Raw genomic sequence first — 18,855 nt, 5'->3', positions numbered from 1 at the left:
TTCTGTGTGAGACAGATTTGTCTATCAAGTCTTCGACTTTGGGTCGTAGCAACTCTTGGTTGTGGGTGAGATCAGCTAAGGTAATCAAGTGCGTAGTATCCTGCTGGGATCAGAAAGACTTAAGGAACGCAATTGTACCTTGAATCAGTGTGAGATCGATTAGGGTTCAACTACAGTCCAGACCAAAGTTAGTTTGTAGTAGGCTAGTGTCTGTAGCGGCTTAATACAGTGTGGTGTTCAATCTGGACTAGGTACCGGGGGTTTTCTGCATTTGCGTTTCCTCGTTAACAAAATTTTGGTGTCTGTGTTATTTCTACTCCGCATTATATTTTGTTATATAATTGAAATATCACAGGTTGTGCGTTAAGATCAATCAATTAGAGTATCTAACCTTTGGTTGTTGATTTAAATTGATTGACACTTGGATATTGATCTTTGGTACCATCCAAATTATTATCCTTGTATTTGATAAAGACTCACAGATTTCTATTTGCTTGAGTAAATATCAAATCAAGTGAGAGAGATATTAACTCCTCGATATACTTTTCTCTAGATTGAGTCTGACTGTCTAGTTGATTCTCTAGAAAGTATATTGGAGTTAGTCCATACAGATTGCTAATCGAAATATTGGGTGTGGTTGTTATACCCCCGCTTTTTCAGAAATGAAATTAGAATTGGGTATCTATAAACGGATGAATTTATGTCTGTTGGATTAGATCTAATGGACGGTCTTGTTTCTACCGAGCAGCCGAGTCTCGGTCGCTACCAGTCTAAACTAGACCGTTCGGTGTAGTCTTAATCGAGCGGTCGAGACTCGACCTCCCGGTGAAAACTTGACCTAACCTGGCTAAGAGGCAAATTTACCACTTTGCCATGCCCATAGTGGATGCAAAAGTGACAAAATTGAGGCTTTACCATGCCCATAGGAACCGGCCTAAGCACTAATTAGCTGAAATCCTTTCTGCACATGAGGTGCCTTGAGCAAGTCTTACGAGTTACTTCATAACAACTTCTAGTCTAGGAATAAAATCAACTTGAAGCTTGGAATCGAATCTAAAGCCTTTAGCATCATCACTCTTTACTCTTTTAACAAAAAATAGAAAAAGCGAGCTGTAGTGATTGTTAAATTCTAATTCTTAATTCAGAATATAAACATAATTCTAATGATAGGTGCGACATATCATTAAAAAATTTGGTGGGTGCTTCTTTTTATCATCAATGAATAATGAATATTAGAGCATATAGGTGTGGGAGCAGATTCGTCTTGTACTATTAAGCCAACGTCCATATTTTCGACTTTATTTTTCCTTACAACAGTTTTACAGTACCATAACATATCTGCCTATAAATACACCCGGTCTGCCTTCCAGTTTTATCAGAGATTGAAGGCATACAAAGAATTTCTATCTTGTAATGACCTTTAACAAAACCCACATTGAAGCTTCATCCAATGGTGCATGGCAAGGTGATAACCCATTAAACTATGCCCTTCCTCTCTTGATTATACAGACCTTACTAGTCCTTTTTGTCAGCCATTCGCTGACTCTAGTTCTTAAGCCTCTTCGACAACCTAAGGTCATAGCTGAGATTCTTGTAAGTATACATGTCTTCACTTCTCGGCACCTCATTCACATCGTTTAAACCAACAAAATTGCATGTTTCAAAGCCATTACGTTTTGATGTTTTTGTTTATGTAATCTATGATTTATATATGTGACTCTGTCTGGTTTAATGTTTAGGGTGGGATTCTTTTGGGTCCATCAGCTCTAGGTCGTAACAAAGCGTATGTAGATCGAATATTTCCACCATGGAGTGCACCAATACTCGAAACAATTGCAAGCATTGGACTCTTATTCTTTCTCTTTCTAGTCGGTCTTGAACTCGATCTAAATTCAATTCGACGAAGTGGTAAAAAAGCTTTCAGCATTGCACTGGCTGGAATCCTAGTACCTTTCATCTCCGGTGTAGGTGTTGCTTTGATTCTCCGTAAAACCATCAAAGGTGAACAAAATGTTGGTTTCGCTCAATTCGTAGTTTTCATGGGCGTGTCACTTTCTATTACTGCTTTCCCTGTGCTAGCCCGCATTTTAGCAGAACTTAAGCTATTAACAACCCAAGTTGGTGAAACGGCCATGGCTGCAGCCGCTTTCAATGATTTAGTGGCATGGGTGTTACTGGCCCTAGCTGTTGCCCTTGCAGAAGGTGGGGATCACAAGAAAAAACCGTTAGTGTCTGTATGGGTACTTGTGTGTGGTATTGCTTTTGTTTTTATCATGTTATTTGCTGTTAGGCCTGTCATGGCTTGGGTATCTAAGCGGTGTTCATCAAAACATCAAGGAGCAGACGAAACTTATATATGTTTAACCCTTGCTGGAGTAATGCTGTCGGGATTCGCGACAGATTTAATCGGAATACATTCAATATTTGGTGCATTCATATTCGGACTAACGATACCAAAAGGAGAATTTGCTGGGAAATTAATAAAAAGAACAGAAGATTTTGTTACTGGTCTTTTATTGCCACTTTATTTTGCTTCAAGTGGACTAAAAACTGATGTTACAAAAATGCATGGGATGGAAGCTTGGGGACTCTTAGTACTTGTGACAACAACTGCTTGTGCAGGAAAGATTGTAGGAACCTCTTTTGTTGCGATGATGAATAAGATACCTGTTAGGGAAGCGATGACACTTGGATTCCTGATGAATACTAAAGGATTAGTTGAGTTAATAGTTCTCAATATTGGCAAGGAGAAAAAGGTTTGTTTTCTTTCTTTTCTACCCCCCATAATTTACCTTAAGGAAAATGCTAGTACTAAAATGGAAATGACTGATTGCGAATTTCAGGTCCTCAACGACGAGACGTTTGCCATCTTAATCCTCATGTCAATTTTTGCAACTTTCATAACAACCCCAAGTGTAATGGCTATTTACAAACCCGCGCGTAATTCTTCATCCTGTGACGATACTCGTAGAAGAAGACGGCAAACTGAGTTCCCTTCATGCCGGCAGTTCAGTAATAACTCCGACAAGAAAAACCTTCGTATTCTTGCTTGCGTTCACGGAATAGGGAACATCCCTTCACTCATCAAACTCGTGGACTCAACTCGGTCATCATCACTCATCAAACTTTATGTTATGCACTTTATGGAACTGAGTGAACGTTCTTCTTCTATTCTAATGGTCCAACGGACTCGTCGAAACGGTCTTCCGTTTATCAACAGAATTTGTAAAGGTACTGAGCCAGGGGACAGAGTTTCTGCAGCGTTTCAAGGATACAGCGATCGACTAGGTCGAGTCAAGGTGTGATAATTTCTTCCCGTGAAAAGGTGTGATAATTTCTTCTTTTTCTTTCACTTTCTTGTTAACAACAGAATCTATGGACTAATCTGAATGTTGAACATGAACAAAACAGGAACTAGACGAGATTGCAATAGCCGAATTTTGTATGAGAAGGGACGGGCTAACGATTTATATAGAGAAAGAGGCGGAGCGTATTAGCGAAGGAGTATTGACAATGGGGAGAAGCGGAGAGTATGCACTGATTGTAACAGGGAGAAGTCGATTTCCAACAAGAATGGTTGCAGAGTTATCGAAAGAACATACAACTGAACATGAAGAGCTCGGGACGATTGGTGATATATTAGCTTCAACAGGGAATGGTGTTACTTCTTCGGTATTGGTAATCCAACAGCACAGCCCTGTAGCAAATGCTGCTAATCTGGCTCCAAAAATCTTGTCATTAGCTCCTGTAGATTTCTCAAGCGGTAGCAAAACTGGTGCACCTCTAGACATCCCCAAAGCAGTATTCTCTACTGTTTAGTCAAAGCATAGATCTGTGAGGGTGCAGGTATTCATGTTTACACTTCGGGATATTCATGTTTACAGATTGCAAGCCCCATAACGGCATGAGTATCCAGATACTTCTTAGCTAGAGAGTTTTCAAGGCAATCAAATTGGGACAGAAGGCCACCTGTTCAGTATTTGGAGTGAAGCCCAATACAAAAGCATTTACATAAATAACGGGTGGAACCTTTGAGCCTTCCAATAAGTTAGCAGGAATCTGATTGATCTTTCTGATTCTATTGCTCAGACTGCTACATTACCACTTGCGTGCTCCTCTTACCACTTGCGTGCTCCTCTTAAAATATAGTATAAATATAAATGCAGGTTGTTGCTTTCCTACTAGGCTACTATCATAGCAAAACCTGTGGTTTCAGAACCAAATTAACCAATTATGGCATCAGCCAAACCAGATTTTGTTTTCCAAACATGTCCAGTAATTTCTCATCTGACAAACAACAAATACATACATGAAAAGGAAGCTATGAAGGTCCGTATGAACATTCACCCCAAGACCGAAAAATTCAGGCAGATAAAACACACTACAGAGATTCAAAATATAATTTCTTCTTTAATTTATTTATACCGTGAGGTACAAAATCTCTCGGCTAACCATTAAGTTTAGAGCTGAGTTTGTATCAATATATATCTAAAACAACACTCGCACTTAGTGAACCTACAAAAGGAAAGGAGAAAAAACAACCAACAGATAGCAACAAAAGAAACCAAAAGTGTGCATATACCTCCAGTATAACAGCACTATCTTACCCCCTCAAGAAGTTCTGTACGCTGTGGGAGCAACCAACACTGAGCTAGCTGCAAGTTAATCCTTCACTCTATACATATAATGTGCCCTCCTAGTTAGCTTCAACTGCAAAACTGGCCACCGTTATTACATCCAAACAGCTTTCCATCAGAAAGAAGCGAAAATCTCCAGCTCGGAGTATAGGATGGCCCCCTACTGTTTTCCTCTATGTATATATGTATCTGTTCTTAATCCTACTTTAGGTCCCAAATATTTTTCCAGCACCAGGTCCTCTTTATGCACCTCCAATGTTCTTTCTAACATACCAAAAAAAAAGAAAAATCTGATTTAAGAAACTCATTCTAAATTGACACCCCTCCTTGCAGCATCAATAACAACGCCCATGTTTCCTGTAACCTTAGAGAAGTCTAAGTATGATTTCCAGAGCTTAACTGAAAAGGGATAAATTGATACAGCCTGCTGGTGAAATCTCTCAGAGATGCCATGAAGTTCCCCTAGGCTACTCAGAACACCACAAGCTTCTACCCATGATTTCTCTGGTGCTAACGGATTCGACTGACATAGGGCATTAACCACAAGAGAGCTTGCCCAGAATGCAGCACTAGCAAAGGCGACACCCTTACTGAAATTATGATGCTGAATAATCAACTCACACGCTGACAATGCTAAACGATAGTTGGCAGGGAAAATTTCCATTAGTACCTCAACATGATCGACAAGATCTTTAAGCTCGCCAAACTCTTTCGGCAAAAGCGAAGGTCCATACCATGCTTTCAGAATCGTATTTAAAAGCGAACAATCGCGTGAAACTGAACCTAGCATACAATTGACAAGTTGCCGAGTTCTTGGCTTTCTAATATATTGGCAGAATTTCCTGGACAAAGGCTCAGAGACAGGTGAAAACCGGGAATCACATAAATAAACATTTAAAAGGCCCAACATTCCACCACTTGCAAAGGCACCGTCTTCAATTGATTCCAACCTGTTAATTGATTCCAACCTGTTAGAAAGAACAAACACAGCATGTTCACTCACGCAGTGCTTAAAATACTCCGGAGAAGCTATCTTTAAAGCTTTATCAATCGTACGGCGTGCCTCAACCAGATCTTTCTGCAACACTTTATGGAGCGCTAAATTAAGCAATCCAAACAACTCGTCCTTTGATTTAGGATAAGAAACGCAACCATCTGGCTCTTCCGCTTGAAGACTAGAAACTTTCCAGCTATCCTCAAACCAGCGGACCATTAGCACCTCTGTGAATTTAATTTCCCCCTTTTCCAGAGCATATTGAGCATACTGGTTCCAAATGCACTGGATTCCAGGAACATCCTTAGGCCAACTATGCAATGCTTTTTCAAACCCTTCATATCCCAAATCGCCAGCAAATTTGTTATTTAAACGAGCCAATGTCAGTACAAAATCCAAGCAAGTTGGGTGCAGTTCAATGTATCCCTTCACCAAGTTCTTGCTGCATTCCGAGTCCTCGAGGACTTCTACACACTGAGCATGATAAACAGCTAGCAAATGTGCATATTTGTAATTGTTTTCACTTTCATGTGAGTAACTGTTAATATCATGACCAACTGAATCTATACCCACTTCCATCAATTTTAGAACTCGACACTTGTCATCAGCTGTTAAATGGACTGGAGAAGGCCATTCTATTGGTAATTGGAGTTCTTTTTCAAACTCAAATTGCTGTAACACTGAATCTGGCAGTTTCCTGTACATCACCAAGTAGACACAACAAACCCAGAATATACTTTTGTCAGATACAGATAACAATGGAAGGATATTTGAGAGAGACATTGAACCCCAGTCAGAAATGCCTGTTTCAGTTGGGAGGAGTCCGTATATTCTTTGGACAGCCTTCCCAATATCATCCTCAGACATGCACAAGAATTCCATCATCTGCAAAAACAGGTCCAAGATGCATGCACTAATATGCATCTTATCACAGTCATCGGAAGATGCAAATCTACAGAGTGCCCCGAGTGCAGTGTCATAAGCAACCAGACGATCCTCCACATGTATCCGGCTATTGATGTACATAAGCCAGAGCTCGTAAGAATCTTCATTTTTCTGGATCTGTAGAAGAAGATATTGTGTATCCATGTGCAGCTTAAATATCAATTCTTATGAAAAAAAAAAAACAAGTAAATGAATATGAGAAACAAGCTCTTATCAGAAAACTACAAACAGTGAGGAAAAACAAAACCAGCAACATTGACGGAAACAGCGGTGAATGCTATTTAATTAACAAGGTTCGCTGTGTTCGATTAGAGGCAAACTGTCCAGATGCTGGGTTTAAGCATGTTATATTCTCCCAAAACAGAGAAGGAAAAATAAAATGAACCCTACAGGCGAAGGACTTGGATTTAACTGTAACACAAAAGCAAAAACTAATATAACCGAGACGGGATAGATTTAACTTGCATTTCATCTTCAGATGTAGGTTATAAAAAGTGTATGTGTTCTAAAGATACATGAATAAATCATAGGTCACCCGATAGGCTAGATAGGGTTACCTATCTTATCTTACAAAATTCGGCGTAACCAAGGTGCTTTCATACAAACACGGTGTAAGGAAATAATCAGCATAAGACACATGCATACCGAACTTGGAAAGCTAGTCTATACAATAGGTAATTTTCCATCGAGGAAAGAATTACCGCTTGGCCAGCCTGTGGTGCAGCCAACTCAAAATGTGCAGTTTTACATTACATTTAGTCCAGCCATCTCTCTCTCTCTCTCTCTCTCTCTCTCTCTCTCTCTCTGCCACATAGGTTAGTGTCATGGTGTATATACAAGATGCCAATTACCTACAATGAGGGGTGGCCAAGTACTAGTTGTTACTTGCTACTACTATTATATCGCTTTATCCTTCACGCGATATAGATAAATTGCAGGATGATATTCTCTTCATCAACTAGTTTATCCTCGTTTCAAAAACTTTTAATCCCTTTTGTCTAAAGTATAATTAATATCTAGCTGTCTGTTTTGTGCAGTGATCATATATATATACTATATAAACTTGAGCATACACGGAAATCTTTTCCACATACACCCCTTCAAGACAATGAACCTTACCACCGAGAAAAACCATGTATGCTAGTTTAAATGTGATAAAAGGAAAAAAAAAATAATCTCCTAATTTGCTTCAAGTGCAAGTATTTTCATAAGTTTCCATAAAATATAATAAGAAAAACATTTAAATCCAATACAGGAATGCAAATGATAGGGTGAAAGAAGAGTGATGCTGACTGCCACAGGTGACAGCAGCCTTCTAAGAACTAAGAAGTATGATATTTTGCTTACAAGCTCCACTATCCTAACAAATTTCATAAGAAAATCATACCAAGATGCTGATATCATTCCTAAGTGAATTCATTGTAATCATTCAGGTAAGGTCACGAAATGATTTTTGATAGGACTGAGGTTCAAACAATTTAAATAACGTAAATGCCAAAAAATCTTGTATATATCAAGGAGCAAACAACAGCATACCGCATGAAGAAACATATCATCCTTCCCAGATCCTATAACCTTCTCATTCCTGTAGTACATGTGCAGATAAACCATCCATAGGACCACAGACGTAGGATCAGCCTCGAGCGCACGTGACAGCACAGCTAGAGCCTGCAACAACAATTCTAAGAAACGTGACAACGTAATAATTACCAGTCCCACGATTTTTAACATTATCAGTCCCACAAGCGCCACAGTTACAAAAATCATTTCTTGTAGGATGAAGTGTTTACACATTTTCTGAGATGACAACATCGAATAGTAATTATGAGGAAGTTGCAAATGACACCTTTTTCTTCCCCTCTCGTCTACTCACATCCTCACTGAAAAGAACAATCGCCAGCTCCAAGGATTGTTCAGGATCAGCCAAACCTTGTTTGTGTTGCTTCTAACAAAAAAGATGCACTCTAGAAGTTAGATCAAATATAAACACAGCAATATATATACAAGATGGTGTTACCAACGCTGGAACACAGACTCCATTCTAAAAATACATTCTAAAGACCCTGCAACATAATTTTGTAAAAACCCTTCTGTCGCGTACCACTTTGAGCTTGAGTGAGAATATATGGGAAAAACAAATACTGCAATATATTTTTAAGTGAGTCCTGTAAATAACAAAGGTGTACCATAAAACTACTGGAATTAGAATGACAAACCATTGCACTGTCTTGAGTCTTTAGATACAAAGACTGCCTGTCCCAGCTCCCTTGTCCTTCAATACGACCAACAGTAACATGCAGAAAAGGTGCATCTGCTAGCAGATATTTCCAACTGGGAGAGTTGACTATCAAGGAAGTGCTAAAACGGTTTAGACAGGACTGGCCCATACTCTGAGCCAGCACAGATCTAGATGTACGTTGCGCTCCGAGAACATCTGAGCTAACTATATAAATTGGTGGAGCTGACATAAGCTGAGAACGCTTGGGTCGACCATTGAATTCTCCAAGGTCTGATGACATTCCAACCTCGCAATCTACAAAATAAAAAAGACTTTCTGAAAATAGAGGATAATATGACACTTACCGCCAAGAACAAATCAGGTTAAAGTCATACCAGCACGTTCAGAATCACCATCCTGCTTTACATTTTTCCCGAAGTCCTTAACATGTTGCCAAGGACATTTCTCATTGTTACATTTTCCTCGGAGCTCAAACATACAAAGTGGCCAAAATGGATCCACCGAAGGACCACAAACATACGAACCGAATCCTTGCATATCAGTACCTTTGGTGATGTCCTCTATGAAATGTGCTCCAGAAGTGTCACGCAGATCAAATGCTTCGCCAGAAGTTTCAGACATGGATTTTTGTTTATTTCTCGTCTGGAATCCTATGGAACCTATTGAAGCTGTATTCTTCAAATGATTAAATGCAGTCCTAAGAGCTGAGGAAGGCATGTCGGGGCCAGCAACAGCTCGCCTGCAAGCTTCTGTTGGAGCCATACTGCAATCACCAGGAGCAACAAACGCACGTGATTGAAGATCAGAAAACATATCACCAAGACACTGTTTTGTGACTTCACTAGTTCTGTGGATGATGTTTTCTCCCAGTCCCTTAGTACCTGGTTAAAAAGAAGGTGTTGCAAAGATTGTTAATCTCTTCGTAACAAATAGGCAACACAATCAAATCAATAATCAAATAGTTCATGTTCAGTTTAAAGAACACAAATCCTCACAAAAAGGAAATTCAACGCCTAAATGGTGCCCAAACAGCATCATCCATTCAAATCAATCTAGACCTAGAAAGTCCCGCCATGTAATTTAGAAAAGCAAAGAAGCTCTTTTGCTTGAAAGAGGTGCAGAGACGATAAGCTAGCGAAAAAGATCTTTCAAATTACAGTTATTGTTCACTAGATACTACGTCAGCATTTGCATTATCAAGCTGTTCTCTCGAACAGTCTGCCATGTATTAAGCCAACGGATGCTAAGTGGAATAACTGATTAAAATATGATCTTCAGGACCCCATTAATAATAACATAAAACAAACTGCACACACGCATGCACACACAAAAAAGAAAAAAGAAAAAAAAACTGCAGTTCACTGGAATCATCATGTTTTACTTAATTAAAGTTGCTTGAATTTCTCTCCAGTGCAAGCAACAATGTGTTGGAGAAGAAAATAATCAGGAACTGCAACAAGACTTGTGAAGTTTTATGCTCCTCCAAACTTGCAAGTTAAAAATCAACTAAACCTTACCAAATCAATTCATATGCGCAGGATTTACCGTGATTCGGACTTTAATTTGTTCTACGATAGAAAGTTTATGGTAAATACCATATCTAACAGTCCAAGGAGAAATAGTATCTATACACTCAGGAAAAATATATATAATTGTATAGCATGTGCCCTGCTTAAACATGTTCAACATTTTGGAAGTAAAAAAATGCTTGAAAATGATAATACTACCTCCACGGTCTAAAATAAGATTTTGCTCATCCTCCACAAGTGGCTGGTTAACCAAACCTGACAGAGATTTATTCTCAGCAAGACACTCCATTCCTTTGCTAACAGAGCCTTCAGCACCGCAGTGCAAATCACTGCTCCTCGATACAGTTTTTGATCCTAGCCGGGAAAAAAGTTCAGTCCTCAGAGAGGCTTCAAGAAGTGCATAATCTTGAGGATCACTAGCAGAAGATTTCTTTTCTGGATTGTCTCTACGTTCCACCTCCGCCATTCCAACACTTCTCTCATTTCCGCATGATAGCCTCGACTGAAAATTTCTAAAATCGGTTGTTACTGCATCTTTATCTTCATCTGCAGACATGTTAGGATGGTTATATATCAGTGTAGTAGTAAGTGTCTGTACGCTGAAATACAATTGTGACATACCCGCATGAGGCACCATGCACGGTTGAGAAACTAAGCTGAGTGTACCGTTGTGTTGATATGAAGGGAGAAGAGCACCATCCTTTCCCTGAATGTTATCAGAGCCCAGCTGATTTGACCCCTCCAATTGTTTCTGCTTTCGGTTACTTAAAGGAGGAAACTGGCCCAATTCAGTCCCTCGAAAATTATCAACTAAATTACACCTAGTATCCAGATGGTTACGACACCTTGACGACCATGAAGAACTGGACTCCTCTATTATACAACCTTGAAGTTCAGCAGAAATACTGTCTCTTCTTCGAAAGAGATTTTGGCATCTAGTGTTAGCCTCAACCAAAGCACTCTGCGCTTTACGATAAGCTTTAAGTGCCTTCCTTTCTTCAACCTCACACATCCTCCTGTGCTCCTGTGCTTCTTCCAACTCTTTGTCTTGAATTTCTTCCATTTTGGCTAAAGTCTGTACATCCATGGTATTGTCTACCAAGAGGTTTCCGCGTTCCAGAGAATTCAGGGGCCTTGTATTGATCGGTGTTGCCTTGCAATTATCAAAAGAAATAGACTCAGACACCAAAGTGAATGTAAAATCCATACAAGTGGTGCAGCAAAAAGTAACCATACAACACGTGTACTTACATAAGCATCTGCAACTTTATCAAATATAGAATCGCATGACAGCTTAAGTACTCTATCACCATGTGACACCTGGTTGTGTTCAATGCTCTGCGTGCGCAAATGCTCGTGTGGTGCATTCTTCTGCTGAGAAGTAGATGAATGAGGATCCCAAGAATCCCTAGGATGATTAGAACTTTTGGTGGCCTGTAAACATTCAGATTGATACTAACATGAGCATTCAAAGTGGAAACCATTAAAATGAAATCATTAACTTAGACAAGTTCAACAGATCCATATGAAATTATGAATAAATTGTTTTCCACTCTAAGCATAAGAGAATCTAAAAACAGGATAACATAAATAGAAGCCACCAAAGATGGACAATAAGAATAACACAGGAAGGAAAAAAAATGCACCAATAAAAAATGTGATTTCTTTACAGGGCAAAAGTACTTATCACGGTATTTAGAAATATTAAGAGAAGACTCAACTATGTAACGGGGAGCAGCACAACTTACTGATTTCTCTGGGGAAAGCATCTTGCGCAAAGACACGGCACCGTCATGTATTCCTGATGTCATCAGTGCAAACTGTGATACTCTCCTCAATGGCACAGAAGAATCAAGCAACCCTGTCCCGTTACCAGAATTACTGTCATTAGGGGTATTGCCAGCTATGCTACAACTTCCTTGCTTATTAGGCATCTTAGAAAATGGGACAGCTGGATAGATGGTTTCGTTAAAAGATACAGAAGGTTCATAATCTTTCACTTCCTGTAAATTCCTAGGCTGGAGAGCTTGTGTCGATCTGTTTGCTACTATATCTGTTCTACCTACATTAATCTCTTTGGAACTACATACCAGATCTTCACCACCGACACCATTATTTTCCCGCAATACCATCGGCAATTTGGATGTAGGCTCTGAGGCAGGTCTTCGTATTTCTTGTTCCCCATCAGAAACCAGCCTGCCACAGTTAGGATTGTCGGTTTTCAAACGTTTCTTGGCCTGTTCACTGGGAGAAAATTCAGAAAAGCTAACAGAAGCTGGTCTTCTCTGTACAGCTGCATTATCTTTTAGCCTTGGGCCACTATGTTCGTGATACAAACCCGAATCTCCTTCCTGTCTTTGCTGGACAGATTTAAGCTGAACCTTCAATTGATTTTCTCGTATTGCAATCTGCTGGCGCAAGCTATCTGCTTCACTATTGTTCAATCTCACACTTTGGCTACATTCGCCTTCTTGGGTTGATGATGTCTTATTCAGAGGACCAGAACTTCGACTTTGAAACGCAGTGGAAAAAGATCCTGGGGTCTTGGAGTTGGCTCCATTGATTTTAGTCATTGATGATATGAATGTGTGACTTGAAGAAACCTTCTTAGGCATCATCTTTAATTGATTGCTCGAAGTTCGTTGCAAAACTTCTGGTTTTGTATGTGGTGAAGTAGGCCGTTTCTTATAAGTATGAACCCCAGTTATGTTATCTTTCTTTGCTAAAGGTTTTTGTGGTTTGTTTTCTTCAGAATCGCTCTCACTCTCGCTATCTGAGAATCTTATCACTAAGTTAGTGTCAGGCAATGGAGGCTTAGACCAACCAGGATTGTAGTGACAACCAGGTTTGAAGTTCTTCTTTACAGACGGTTTAACCTGTCTGTCCACAGAGCTAGCAGGTACTTCCACAGAAGAAACACATTTACCTGAAAAGCATAAAATTAATATGAATGCTCTTTTACCTATTACCCTAGTTTCAAAACTCAATAACAAAATTTAAATCTAAATGAAGGAGCACTTCATCAATACAAAACGACCTACCCATTGCAGAACTTGGAGTACTCGAGCTCTTGACAACAGTATCGCCTTCAGCCAGCTTGGGAGTTGAACTAGCAGACTGTGCAGCAGAACTAGTTATCAAATCCTGCATACATTTGACCAGAGAAACACTTATTACCCACTAATTAGAAGATAAATCCCCACAAAAGCTAAAATACAACAACGTACAATCTGAAAATGACCACCAAAATTCACACACACACAAAAAAAAAAAAAACAATGGAAATACATAGAACAAGAGACCTTAAACAATTGTAAGTTAAGAAAATACTCAAGACAGCAAACGGCATTAAGAGCAAAACCCTAATTTCAATAACTGAATGAACATACACCACAAATAACCTTGAATCAGAATAAATAAATACATGATTCATTTAATATATAAACACAAATTAGACTGTACATAGACACAAGATTCATTTAGGGTTTACTGAAATTTACATCATCTTCAGAAGAGACTAATTCGCCTTCTTCTCTGGCCGCCGTTTCAGGTGGTAGTGTTTTATCGGAATTATTAGATTTAGGGTTTACAGGCGAAGAAGACATGGATGCAATAGCTTGTGCCCTAAGTACATCAATCTCTTCCATTACCCACCACCACTACTTTCTCTCTCTGTCTCCTCTGACGTTTTCTGTGTTCGTCCCTCAACTGGCGGTTCTATCATATTCATGGAAAAATGATAAACAAAGGTGTGTTAGTATCAGTCGCTGCCGTACGATTTGCACAAGATGAATCCTTGATCGCATAAAATATCTCTAGGATTCTAGGTGTGCGTAACATCATGATTCATGGGTTTTGAGTCATGGCCTCGTAGGGTATATGAATGGAACTATGATTTTGGGCATACCTAAATCTTATTAGACATACTGAATAAAGACAAAAAAGATGTGAGATAACAAAATCAGAAACCCGTTTAATCAAAAAAAAAATTAGTGACAAATCTATCCTTTACGTATTAGTGTTAGTAATCTGGATTAGCGATTAAAACTTTTGTTTAGTGATTAAGATAATTTTCAGAATTATAAAGGTTTGTTTAGATGAAAAAATTTGGGGAAAAAAAATCAAAATTTTTATTGAGAAGGAGAGGGGGAGAAAGTGAGAAAAATTTTCTTCTTGATTCAATGGAGGATGAGGAGGGTCATTCTTCATCTAAAAAACCTAGGAAAATACATACCAACTACAACAATGATTCAGAAATGGATGATTTCTTAGATTGTGAGAATGATTTTACACCAACTCAAACTCAAGATGATAATTTTTATGAGCCAAATCCATATGATGAATACATGGATGAGGAACCCAATGCTTCTAACACACATGTACACTTCTATTTTATGTTTAATCTCACTTTTGTAGCTTGAAATCATCAAAAAATTGTATTTTTCATCATGGTTCGGCGACCCAGGACTATGTTCGGCTTAAAAATATAAGCCGAACCCACTAAATTGATGAACACTTCGGCTAGCTGAATTTGTTAACGTTATACGCCGAACCTTCAATTTCCAACTTCCAACCTATTTGCAAGATCCTAGTTCGGCTTATATTAAATTCTAATAACAAGCCGAACTTATTCCTGAGAGTTAGGCTCGGTTCTCACTCTAAATATCGTATCATCTGAACTATATATTTTTCCAAGTTCGGCTCATATTCAAAATATTACATCAGCCGAACATGATACTGATTTTCCATGAAACACTTAAATTCATACACATTTAGGGGTTAGGCTTTTTATTACATATGTTTTCTATTGTGCAGCCTTTTCATAGGATGAACCAAACAAAAAAAGTGGAAATTACTAAAAGTGTTAAGAAAGTGAAGTCTAATGATGGATAATACCAAGGTCCATATTAAACTCATTAAAATCAATTAGATCTTATCTTCAACTTCAAGAGAATGAAAAGACAAACACAACGCAAAAATAATGAGGTCATTCCGACATCAGACGAAAAAGTTATGGCCAAAACAAGATCGAAAAACTTGAGTATGCAAAGAGAAGGTTCGGCTGATAACTCAACAACACGAGCTAGCCGAACCTAGAGCCTGCAAATCAATATTTTCGAAGTGTTTACAGAGAGAGGATCGGCTTGAAAGTGATATAATCGAGTCAGCTGAACCTGACAACCACCTGGGGTAAATTTCACTTCTCGGGTTCGGTCGGGAAGGTTTGCAAGGTATTAGCCGAACCTGACACTGTTTTGGGACGTATTCAATACACATTTTGGGGTTCGGCTAAAAATTGACATTTAAGGTTTAGCCGAACTGTTCATATACACTTTCAGGGTGAAATTTCAAGAACAGTTCGACTCAAAACTCAACTCAATTATCAGCCGAACCCGCTACTGTAACCGTCAAAAACCCTAAGTTTTTAGCAATTTAACCCATTCAATCCATGAAAAACAACAAATAAAAGATTGGGTTTATAGGGAATACCTTCTTATCCTCATTTCAGTATTTGGAGCTTCAAATGGTTGAATTTCCGATTCAATTTCCGGTTCAATTATAGTTTTTACACCTTCATATTCAATTGGTTCTTCTTCTTTAATTCATGGATTGGAAGAGGATTTAGAACACCTGACGTTTCAGTCAATTAGTAGTTTCAGGTTAAATTGTTTCTGAATATCGAAAACATTCAAAAACTGAATATTAGGTCATATTGAAAAAGCGGGCGTCAAACAACCACACCCAATATTTCGATTAGCAATTTGTATGGACTAACTCCAATATACTTTTAAGATAATCAACTAGACAGTCGGACTCAATCTTAATAAAAGTATATCAAAGAGTTATATCTCACTTTCTCGATTCAATACTTACTCAAGCAAATAGAAATCTGCGAGTCTAATTGAATACAAGAGAAATCACTTGAACGGTACCAAAGACCAATGTTCAAGGATCAATCAATTTCAATCAATAACCAAAGGTTGGATTTCCTAATTGATCGATTCAATGCACAACCTGTGATATTTCAATTATATAGCAAAATATAATGCGGAAAAGAAATAACACAAACACCAGAAGTTTTGTTAACGAGGAAACCTCAAGTGCAGAAAAACCCCAGGACCTAGTCCAGATTGAACACACACTGTATTAAGCCGCTACAGACACTAGCCTACTACAAACTAACTTCAGTCTGGACTGTGGTTGAACCCCAATCAATCTCACACTGATCCAAGGTACAGTCGTGCTCCTTACGTCTCTGATCCCAGCTGATCCCACCCACAACTAAGAGTTGCTACGACCCAAAGTCGGAGACTTCAATAAACAAATATGTATCACACAGAAAGGTTTACGATAATAGATAATCTGTCTCCCACAAAAAGACCTACGAGTTTTTGTTCCGTCTTTTGATATATCAAGGTGAACAGGAACCAATTGATAACCCGGACTTATATTCCTGAAGAACAGCCTAGAATTATCAATCACCTCACAATAATCTTAATCGACTAGCCAAAGACGATATTGCGGAATCACAAACGATGAGAAAAAGATGTTTATGACTTCTTTTATATCTTGCCTATCGGATAAATTAATCTCAAGCCAATATTACGATTTTACTTAGTACGATAGAAACAGCAAGATCAGATCACACAACTACAAGAAAAGTAGTATCGGTCTGGCTTCACAATCCCAATGAAGTCTTCAAGTCGTTAACCTACATGGTCTCGATAGAAACCTGAGGTTAAAGGAGAATCGACTCTAGCTAATACAACTAGTATCACACAGGAGGTGTGGGGATTATGTTTCCCAGTTGCTAGAGTTCTCCTTTATATAGTCTTTCAAATCATGGTTTGCAATCAATGTTAGCTTAGTAACAAAGCATTCAATATTCACTGTTAGATGAAAACCTGATTAGATTCAAGCTAATATCTTAGATCAAAGCTTAGATAGTTACACACAAATAAAATCCACGTTTATTTAGGTTTGTGTAACCATACCCAAACATGTACACTTAGTTGGTTCAACAATAGTTAACCAAATGGTTAGCCATATGAGCACTTTCATATCAACCATATTCTTCTTTACCATAACTAGTTCAAATGACTCAAATGAACTAGTTAGAGTGTTGTTCAATTGCTTAGATCTTATAGAAGTATACAAGACACAATCGAAGCAAAAATGATTTGATTCACTCGAATCGATTCATGAACTTTATAGCCACGTTTTGCAAACTTGCACTCCTTAGTTTATATAAGTTTAAGTTAATAATCGTTTTTAGAAAATAACCAACTTAAGTACGCATACTGGTACGCGGACTTAAGTACCCGGAATAAGTTTGTTTTCAGTTAACAAACTCCGGCAAAAATTCACGGGATGTGAACTTCCGAAAGTACGCGGACTTAGTACGAGACTCTATTCCGGTTTTCCTGAGCAGCAAAGTACGTTACTTTGGTTCAAGGAATAAGGACTTATACACGTATTAGTTACCACACAATGCTTATATCCAACAGTGGTTATATAATTTAAACTCTCATTTTAATCATTGAAACATTCTTAGAGGACGTTATATAGTTGTTGTCCACACACTATTTTTCGTCAAAGCAATTTTCAAGTAATTGAAACTTAATATGACTTTCGTCACTAGTAAAGATGAACTTGGCCAAAGCGAAAGCTTACCAACACATATTTCGAGAAATACATAAGCGAGATAAACTCGGCTCGAAATAGCAGATGTGTATAATCAAAGTCTATATAGCAAAACGACTTTTGTCTCAAGATAGCAGATAGAGTGGATAGAGTTTTGAGTGATAGATAAGTTCAAGTATCCACATACCTTTTAGTCGATGAAGTTCCACCAGTTCCTTGAGTAGTTCTTCGTCTTTGTATGCGAGTTCGACCGAGCAGTGCTCTAACAATCTCCCGACCCCTTTGTCAATTTTAGTGAGAAAATTATCAATACATATGGAATACAAAAATGGATAAATAAACTTTTGTAGATTCTCTTCCACATGCCTGATCTTCTTGGTTTTTCAACATTACTCTAAATCTTTGTCACTTCCAAGTACTCCAATGATCCCAAAGGTTGTAAGTTTAGTATCATCGGTGTTGAAAATCCGTAGCTATAACAATGAGAAAACTAGAATTCTCAATTATTGTTACACAGTGTCATAGTAATATTACACAACATCAAAGTTCAATTGTATCACAACTTCGACAACAATACTATGGTGATATGTACCACCATCTCACATGGAAACCACTCCCCCTTACATAATGATCCGAAAACCATATGTATTTGTAGTGTGAACTACACATTAATTCTCCCCCTTTTGTTAATAAAATTGGCAAAGGTACGAAAACTAGTGGGATCCTAATGAAATTTCCATAGAGACATTTCAAGACCAAAAGAAATCACATATCAAATTTTTAGATGCAATCATATAGCCGAAGCTAAATGCTTTCATCAAGGAGTTTATTAAAAATACAAAATAACCCCTATAATATTCTACAGCC

General features: G+C 38.3%; 2 protein-coding genes across 6 annotated transcripts; one reads left to right on the top strand and one right to left on the bottom strand.

The window, feature by feature from the left end:
- Positions 1 to 1,383: 1,383 nt before the first annotated feature.
- On the top strand, positions 1,384 to 4,181 carry LOC113320546 (cation/H(+) antiporter 20-like). 2 transcript variants are annotated; one of them, XM_026568451.1, is made up of 4 exons: positions 1,384 to 1,593; positions 1,740 to 2,756; positions 2,844 to 3,299; positions 3,412 to 4,181. In XM_026568451.1, exons 1-4 carry the CDS (start codon positions 1,414 to 1,416, stop codon positions 3,817 to 3,819), a joined length of 2,061 nt encoding a protein of 686 aa, XP_026424236.1. In that variant the 5' UTR covers positions 1,384 to 1,413; the 3' UTR covers positions 3,820 to 4,181. The 2 variants fall into 2 exon arrangements, with proteins under 2 accessions (XP_026424236.1, XP_026424238.1); XM_026568453.1 differs by having other exon boundaries at positions 2,844 to 3,325; positions 3,412 to 3,824.
- Positions 4,182 to 4,386: 205 nt separating this feature from the next.
- Positions 4,387 to 14,172, bottom strand: LOC113320544. Of its 4 annotated transcripts, none has more exons than XM_026568447.1 (11): positions 13,845 to 14,172; positions 13,386 to 13,488; positions 12,093 to 13,270; positions 11,596 to 11,778; positions 10,966 to 11,497; positions 10,540 to 10,890; positions 9,190 to 9,696; positions 8,793 to 9,109; positions 8,423 to 8,521; positions 8,113 to 8,244; positions 4,387 to 6,693 (listed from the first exon to the last, which is right to left on the bottom strand). In XM_026568447.1, exons 1-11 carry the CDS (start codon positions 13,989 to 13,991, stop codon positions 4,942 to 4,944), a joined length of 5,301 nt encoding a protein of 1,766 aa, XP_026424232.1. In that variant the 5' UTR covers positions 13,992 to 14,172; the 3' UTR covers positions 4,387 to 4,941. The 4 variants fall into 4 exon arrangements, with proteins under 4 accessions (XP_026424232.1, XP_026424233.1, XP_026424235.1 ...); XM_026568448.1 differs by having other exon boundaries at positions 10,543 to 10,890; XM_026568450.1 differs by having other exon boundaries at positions 10,600 to 10,890.
- Positions 14,173 to 18,855: the final 4,683 nt, after the last annotated feature.

Source organism: Papaver somniferum, chromosome 11 (genome assembly GCF_003573695.1).
Source record: "Papaver somniferum cultivar HN1 chromosome 11, ASM357369v1, whole genome shotgun sequence".
NCBI lineage: Eukaryota > Viridiplantae > Streptophyta > Magnoliopsida > Ranunculales > Papaveraceae > Papaver > Papaver somniferum.
This window is presented reverse-complemented; position numbering and strand designations above follow the sequence as displayed.

Bases quoted from the DNA above. Each gene is read 5' to 3' on its own strand.
- LOC113320546 (XM_026568451.1), top strand. From the start codon at position 1,414: ATGACCTTTAACAAAACCCACATTGAAGCTTCATCCAATGGTGCATGG. The intron at 2,757-2,843 runs GTTTGTTTTCTT...TGCGAATTTCAG, and splicing joins ATATTGGCAAGGAGAAAAAG to GTCCTCAACGACGAGACGTT. The intron at 3,300-3,411 runs GTGTGATAATTT...TGAACAAAACAG, and splicing joins ATCGACTAGGTCGAGTCAAG to GAACTAGACGAGATTGCAAT.
- LOC113320544 (XM_026568447.1), bottom strand. From the start codon at position 13,991: ATGGAAGAGATTGATGTACTTAGGGCACAAGCTATTGCATCCATGTCT. The intron at 10,891-10,965 runs GTATGTCACAAT...ACATGTCTGCAG, and splicing joins GTGCATGGTGCCTCATGCGG to ATGAAGATAAAGATGCAGTA. The intron at 8,522-8,792 runs GTTTGTCATTCT...CTTTTTTGTTAG, and splicing joins AGACTCAAGACAGTGCAATG to AAGCAACACAAACAAGGTTT.